Below are 8,494 nucleotides of genomic sequence, written 5' to 3' on the forward strand. Positions count from 1 at the left end.
GCGTTGAATTGTAAAATGCATGTATATTGAGATTTTGTACGCATTGAGTTGCGAGCTATGAACTGTACAATCACACAACTATAAAATCTTTTAAAGGCGACGAGTTAATGCGCGACTAGTATTATGATGGGATCCACTGCGGGAACCCAATAAATTGAATCACTTTAAGGCTCAATGAGTTAAAATAATTTTGAAAACAATTGAGTAGTTGTGTGTATTGTATAATTTAAACTCCAGTGACACATATATGATTTTAAATGTCTGTTTTAATGAGATGATTAGTTGACTGAACATAACATATTAATATTATGATTGTGTGGTATGTATATGATGCACAAGGTGTGATAATGTGATATCTTGGGATTATGAAAGTGTGATGAACTGTATGTAAGTGACAAGTTGAGTATGTGTTAAATTGTGAGATCACACGTATATTGAGATGTTGTGTGTATTGAGTTGTGAGTTATGAATCGTACAATCACACAACTATAAGACCCTTTAAGGGCGACGAGTTAATGCGCAACGGGTATTATGATGGGATCCACTGTGAAAACTCGACTAGTTGAATCACTTTGATAGGTGACGAGTTAAAATTATTTTATGAACAATTTGAGGAGTCGTGTGTTTTGCATAGTTCATATATAAAGTCTGTGCGTTAAAATATTTTCTGGATTGGACCTGAATCAGAAGAAAAATGCCCTAACGGACTCTTTGGAGTCTAACCCTTGGGAGTAAATACACCCAGTTTGAATGCTCCTTTAATCATGTGTCGATCCCACATGATTGGAGCAGTCTCACAAAACAGCGTGACTCTGGCTGGTCTCCCTATGATTTTACCTAATTAGAGTGACCTTACTTACTAGTGTATGGTCTGTCTTGTCATGTATTCCAAGGTGTCCGACAAGATTTTTCACTGACATGGTACTGCATTACATATAAGATTGAATCTTAGTGTATTTGTTGCATAACACATGTGTAATGATCATTATGACTTGTTATGTGATGGTGCGTAATGAATTGCATAAGTGTGAGATGCGGTATTGTATTTGAGATGTGTTGTCTTGAATATGTGATTAATCTGAAGGCGTGGAATGTAATTTGTGATTAAATTCTAGGACAAGTGATGTTACGTGTTAAGTGTTGAAATGATGCAAACTGTGTCAAAGTTGAGCCTTGTTATACCTATATATTTGTTATAATTATATTATTTTTATATTTATATCATGCATGTATGCTTTCATTTATCTTTATTCGTTGAGATGTAATGACTCATTCCCTGTGTGTTATTTGTGTTTGAATCCTGTGATAATCTTGAATCTTGTATTCGTGGGAACATATGGTTAGGTGGATTACTTTAAGGAACCTCGTGTTGGAGGACGTCAGAACACAATACTTTGATAGGATGTGATATTAGGGCATGAATTTCTATTTTAATTGCATGATGTTTCGAACATGTTATTTTACTTTATTTTTATCTTATTGCTTAACTTGAGTTCTTTTGTAAACTTGAACAACCTTGTTTTGAGTCAAAAATGTTTCTGAGAAAATTTATTTGATAATAGTAAAGTGAATGTGAACATTTTACTTAGATTTACTTACGAGTTTATTAAATAAAATTAATTTAATTAGATTTCATATTTTATATGTTTTTCCATTTATATGCATATTGGGGAGAGGGTGTTACAAACCCAACAAATTCAATCATGAACCAATGGTCTAACTTGGTCATATTGGTTATCGAATTAGTCGTGTAGTTAATCTGGTATGGTTTGGTGTAACCTGTTGACCTGGAGTGATTGAATCGATGACCTGGGGTCATGTAGCTTTTTTTCTTTTCAAATTACTCAAAATGTCAAGTCCTTTTACCTTTAATGACCAAAACAAAAAAAAGAATGGCCCAAGCTTGTTTTGGTTGTCTCACTCCTTCAAAAACCTTAAAGGTCCTCCCTCCTCACCATCAATGACACTCCCTCCCACCAACGTCAATGTTGTCCTCCATTACTGAACCTTGGTAAGCTTATTCGAACCTTTGTTATTTTCATCTCCTTATCTTTACAAACTTATGAATTATGATATTTTTCTATTAATATGTTTTCTTCATTATTTTATTTTTCCTCTTCAGTTGCACATTTTGTTGTGTGTGTTGCAATGTGATTGTTGATTTGATTTCAATATTGCTTGTTCAATTTGTTGTGCTTAAGGAGTACATCTATGCTTAATTGCTTTAGGTACTTGGCATTGGGATCATGTTTTTGAACAATAATTATTTTTTTGGGGGGAGGGGGTGGGGCTTTTTTATGACTCTTATAAAAATTAATTCAACTCCATTCATGCCTAAATATAATTTTTTAAAACTAATTCACATTCTTTAAGAAAGTTGATTAATATCATTAATTATATTAAATTTGTTAATAATTTGTATTAATTTATCAAAATTATTCTTAAAATTTTTGGAACTCGTAATCGCTCTTTTTTCACTTAATTAATTAATATTTGTTAATCTTATTCAATCTTAATAAGAAAGATAATATATTTATCTTTTAATATATATAATTTATTATGAAGTAATTAAGAGTATTATTTAAGTAAAAAATAATTAATATAAAAGATAATATAAAAAAGGACAAACAAAATTTTTTAAAAAATCTTATATTTAAAAAAAAAGAAATTTTTATTTTTAATATAAATCATATCATACAAATCCATTAGTAATCCAGCGATGATTTAATTATTACCTGAGTAATCCAATACTGACAAGAATGATCTTCAAGTCGGTTTTAAAATTATGATCGTCACTGCCTGTGAATGATCTTTGGCCCAGTAGTGAGACCGTAACTGTCAACGTAGAAGTACCAACGGTGTTACTCTTGAAAAAAAAACGTCTGTTACGTTGGAGGGGACGTTTTTCCAAACACGGCCTAAGTTAGTGTGGTCATGTGAGAACTGAGAAGGGGTAATATTGGAAAGAGGTGAGTTTTATATAAGAAAAATGATTTGATGAGAATTTTCATAGGGCGGAAGGATATAGCATTGTTTTTCTTATCTAGAAAAAGACCATTTGACCTTCCTTCCATCTTTCTTGGGCACACCAAGCTCTAAAAAAACCCTTTTTTCTTTAGTTTTGTTCCCTCTAAAATTCTCTTTCTGCTTAGTCTCCACGCTCTTGCTTGCTTTTGTGTGAGAGAACAATGGCAATGGTGAAGTCTCCCAAGAAGCAAGTGAACCTCTTCTATTCCCTTGACTGTGAAGACCTTGCCCAGAACGTTGCTCTTCAATCACCCCACATCGTTCTCCAGAACATCAAATGGAGGTTTCTCTCTCTTTCTCTCTATCTTTACTCATAATCACTTTACTTTGTTGAATTCAATGACTTGTTCTGTGGTGTTGTGTGTTTAACTTGTTCTTTTGCTTCTTGGTGTCTCTCTGCAGTTTGAGATTATGTTATGTTTTATTGTTGCATGTTGTTCAAAGATAAGGCTTTTTTATGCTACGAGTTTAATGTAAACTAGTGAAAGATTGTTTCTTGGGAGGGTCTTATGTGGGGATTTTTCTTTTGCCAACTTGGATTGGATTGGATGACTTTGTGATGTTCTGTTAACTTTAATCTCCGTGTTTAGATTGGCTTTCAGTCCGAATTCTGTTTAAGAGAATGTTGAATATTTGAATTGAAGGACAGGGTTTAAGAGAAATCTGTGTTTGGATTTAGAGGAATCATTAAATGAATGTTCCAAATAATTGTGAGAGGAATTGGAAAGGAACTGGAGTGTGTTGTATCCTCTACCTTCTATCTGCTACTTACTAAGTTACTGTGATGGTGCAACTGGTTGTGACTTGTTAAAGGAATTGAACTGTTTTTGACCATGTAAGTTAATAATTGGGTTTTAGGTTGTGCGGATTTTATAGCTTACTTTGGCATGGTAGAAGAAACATGCTATTCTAGTTTCATTTGTTCTTAACTTCATGCCACAGCTTCACACCAAGAACTGCAACCAAATTGAGAATAAAATTTGCATGACCAAGCTTTCTTCAAATCAAGCACTTAAAACTTGTTATGACTTTACAATACAGTCAATACTAAGATGTGTTTAGTGATGAGACTTTGGCAATGGTGGATTTTGCTAAAGTACCTGGACCTTGAGAGATGAGAACATGTACTTTGTAACAAGCAAGAAAAAGTTGATTTCCAAAGATTCATGCTCCTAAGAAATGGATATCAAAGAGGACAAAGCTGGATTCATTGTAAATTGATGATGATGCTGACATGATGTACAGCAATGAGAACTAAGGAGACCTAGTTTAGATTATCTTAGAATATGTTCAGAAGCAATTATGTTGTCTTCCTCTGGTTGTGTGCTTATGTTTTGATGCTTTTTCATGACTTAATTTGCTTAGCAAACGTATCTTGTGATGAATCGATGATATTTAGTTATACCATTAATTCTTTTTTGTTCTATATTTAATTTTTTTTGTTTGCTTCATATCCTTGGATGTTTGGGGATCTTGATTCCTCAAACCTCATTTTACCAGTTCAACATTATTATGAACAAACTGCAAGATGATCATAGTTTTTCCTTTTTTATGACAAAAATTGTAAAAACTGACTAGTTTTATGCTTATTCAGGTCATTTGCTGATGGATTTCCAAATATATATATAAATAATGCAGAAGAACTTCGAGGTCAACATGTTGCTTTCTTGGCATCTTTCAGCTCCCCTGCACATGTCTTTGAACAACTTTCTGTCATATATGCACTCCCTCGTTTATTTGTTGCTTCCTTCACATTGGTATTGCCTTTCTTTCCAACTGGATCCTTTGAGCGAATGGAGGAAGAAGGAGATGTAGCAACTGCCTTCACCCTAGCAAGGATGTTGTCAAATATTCCAATTTCAAGAGGTGGCCCAACTAGTTTAGTCATATATGACATTCATGCCTTGCAGGTTTGTCTATTTAATGCATTGGAAGGATGTACTATGCTTTGCTTTTGTGCTGTATAATTTAAGGTCCTTATGAGTTGCTACTCAATATACTCTAGTCTTATTACGGAATATTTGTTGCGTAGTCTTTTGCTTTGGTTATGCATGATGGGTGTTTTTGTTTACATTGCACTTCTTTATGGTTATCTTTGAAAGAACTTTTCTTCATTGAAGTAGAAGAACTCTCAAAAGAATGAGTGAAGGTACCATGCAACAGAATATGTGGCCTAGATGGGTGCACAAGTGGAAAGTGTGAAATTATGAATAGTGCTTCTGTTTTATTGATGTTCACATCAGATAACCATCGATCATTTTTTAGCTTAATATCAACTCTATGTTCTGCTCCTTTGATAGTCAGTTTTTAAGGCATATGATGATGCATGTTTCACTTTTACTTTTTTGAACAACTTATTCAATTGTTGCTCATTTACTTCAACTTGCTAATGCTATGCAGCAACATAATAAAACTTGTGTTTTTCTCTGTTAACATTCTAAATTTTTTTAGCACATCATGGATTCTTGGTAGAAACCTGTTAGGAACAAAGAATAGAAATGGGTACAAAACATAAATAGAATGGATTCTCAAAATTTTAGCACATCATGGATTTTATTGAACTGAATGGAAAGAATAGCAAATAGAAGAGAGATTTCTCCTCCAAGGGTTTCCCCTTGACAAAAGGTTTCTCCTTTTACAAAGATCAAAGCTCAAATGATACAAGACTGAATGAGTCCTTTCCCCTTACATCCTACCCCCCTTAACTAACTAATTAATATCCTAAGTCCTAACTGTCCTTACTAACTTCCTCACCGCCTAACAAAACCTTTTGAGTTTTTGCAGCATTGCTACATCATTCCATGTCTCTTATCACTGCTTCCTTATATACTTGATGTCGTAAGAGCTTACTATAATATTTTTATACTCTTACATGTGATTTAAAATTATGCAGGAGAGGTTTTATTTTGGAGATGAAGTCTTGCCTTTGTTTGAGACTGGTATTCCTCTCTTAAAGCAACGTCTGAGTCAGCTTCCCGATGCTGATAATGTGAGTATTCTGCATTATTTCAATACACTTTCTTTGTCTGTAGATCAACTTGTAATGTCAGTGAATGTGTTATATTTCATGGAAAATTCCTGTGCTTGCTATATTATATTTTTTTATAGCCTGAATTTCTGATTGTTATTTTCAGGTAGTTATTGCATTTCCAGATGATGGTGCATGGAAGCGATTCCACAAGCTGTTTGATAATTTTTCACTAGTGGGTTTTCTATATGAATCTCTTTTATTAATTTGTACTTATATTTGTTTATAGGTTGTCTGAATTTTTGAATGTGGCAGGTTGTATGTACTAAGGTTCGTGAAGGTGACAAAAGGATAGTTCGGCTCAAGGAAGGGAATGTCTCTGGTCATCATGTAGTCATTGTTGATGATTTGGTCCAATCTGGAGGCACCCTGATTGAGTGTCAGGTCAATTATTCAATTTGCAAATAAAAAAATGTTTATTTAATCAAAAGAAAATTGTTTATTTGAAGCCAACCTCATCGAGTGAGATAAGACTATTGTTTTTGATTATTGATGTTGGGTATGCATACCTAAACTAAGCAACACTTTATCTCTGCATGTGTCTGCATAAGTCAATCAATCAATGCATGTTTCTGCACCTAGATGCGATGCAACTGAATATTTCTCTCTTTTTATTGTTGTCTTCCTGTAGAAAGTTTTGGCAGCCAATGGTGCAGCAAAGGTGAGTGCCTATGTTACCCATGGCGTGTTTCCTAACCAATCATGGGAGCGATTCACTCATAAAAAAGGTTAGTCCTGGCTTAATGTCACATACCTTATAGTTTCTACATTCCTATATTTTCATTAATGTGAATGTTATTGCCATTTGATTTAACTTGCAGACGCCTTGGAGAATGCATTTGCCTACTTCTGGATTACAGATTCTTGCCCTCTTACTGTCAAAGCTGTAGCAAATACAGCTCCTTTTGAAGTGCTGAGTCTAGCCGGGTCTATTGCTAATGCCCTACAAATTTGAAGGCAAAATTTTTCGAGGGGAAAGCATTGAACTGTGTTAAAAGGGATTCTCAACTACAATTTTCATCCCTGATTAGCTTTAGAATAACATCTTTTCAGTTGTGATGTGCATTGCTACTAGTTTACCACAATGAAACCTGTTAATTTCTTCTGTACTGTGACCTGATTGAGTGTCAACTCTGGTACAAGACCGTTGAATGCAAATCATCTAATCTTACCTTAACACTACTCATCAACAGGCATCACAATTTGTAGTCAATGTCGCATGCTTGAAAATATGTCCGACTAAAGAATCTTTATAGAAATGGCAGTTCTTCAAAGATCCTCGTGTTTTAATTATTTAGATCGACAAACCTTAGACCAAGTTTCATATATTTGTCATCAATTTTTCAGATTAAACAATGGCATGGATTGTTTTTCAACATTCCTTTAAGACTTATGGATTTTTTTTCCAAAAAAAAAAAGATATTAACATTTCACTAATGGATTTGAGAACTTGATAATAAAAATATAATTTTATAGAAAAATGTTTGATGGACACTTATTATGTTATATAAGATACCTAGAGAGAGAGAAAAAAAAGATAAAAATATAGATATTGTAAGATTTATGATATGATAGGAAGAGAGAAATAGAGAGAAATGAAAGGTGTTGGTGAGATAATTAATATATATTAGTGTTTGTGTATCATTACTCACCTTTATATTAATTTTTGTTTGATGTAAAGATTTGGCCTAGTAATCATCATTACTCGTCTTGAATTTGTAAAAATAATAATTACTTTAGAAGAAAAAAAATCACTTTTTATTATTATGAGATGTTCCAAATAAATAAACTAATAAAGTAAATCTAATAACACTATCAACTATGAAAGACCTTTGTTCAAAATGCTTTGATTGGATTATGAAGATTTTGAGAAGAAAAGAAAGAATTAGTGGAAAATGGGAGATTTTTTAATTACTTGGACTAAGTGCAGTAGAAAAGTAGGAGAGAAAAATAAATGTTGTAAAGACATATTTGTCCCTGATAACATTTTTACATAATCCAAAACAAAAGGCTAAATATCATTTTTGTGATTTTAGGGACCGCTAGGAAAAATTATAAGAGAGGAAATACTTTCGTTCTTTATTTCATAATGAGGATACATATATTATATATAACAGTGTTGTCCGATTACATAATAAATGCAAAATAGAAAATAAATAAAAGGTGATTCAGACTAAAATCAAATCAAATCAGAGTAATTTGATTCTGATACTAATTATCCAATCTTTTAGATTACTAATTCCAAAAATAAACATACAGCTGTCGACACCCCCTCAAGTTGGTGCATAGATGTCTAGCATGCCCAACTTGCTTGCAAGAAAATCAAAGTTGGGTCTAAACAATCCTTTTGTAAGAATGTTAGCAACTTGTTGTGAAGTAGGAACAAAAGGCATGCAAATTAGGTCGGTGTACACCTTTTCCTTTATAAAATGTCTATCA

The 8,494-nt window shown here is 33.0% G+C and overlaps 1 protein-coding gene across 1 annotated transcript; it reads left to right on the forward strand.

Annotated features, from left to right (window-relative positions):
- The first annotated feature begins 3,016 nt into the window (after nucleotides 1-3,016).
- LOC100814236 (ribose-phosphate pyrophosphokinase 4) lies at nucleotides 3,017-7,232 on the forward strand. The gene is made up of 7 exons (XM_003532047.5): nucleotides 3,017-3,310; nucleotides 4,622-4,937; nucleotides 5,921-6,016; nucleotides 6,162-6,230; nucleotides 6,311-6,439; nucleotides 6,687-6,783; nucleotides 6,877-7,232. The coding sequence occupies exons 1-7, from the start codon at nucleotides 3,189-3,191 to the stop codon at nucleotides 7,008-7,010; spliced, it is 963 nt and encodes a 320-aa protein (XP_003532095.1). The 5' UTR covers nucleotides 3,017-3,188; the 3' UTR covers nucleotides 7,011-7,232.
- The last annotated feature ends 1,262 nt before the right edge of the window (nucleotides 7,233-8,494 follow it).

The sequence above is a fragment of the Glycine max genome, chromosome 8 (genome assembly GCF_000004515.6).
Source record: "Glycine max cultivar Williams 82 chromosome 8, Glycine_max_v4.0, whole genome shotgun sequence".
Classification (NCBI taxonomy): Eukaryota; Viridiplantae; Streptophyta; class Magnoliopsida; order Fabales; family Fabaceae; genus Glycine; species Glycine max.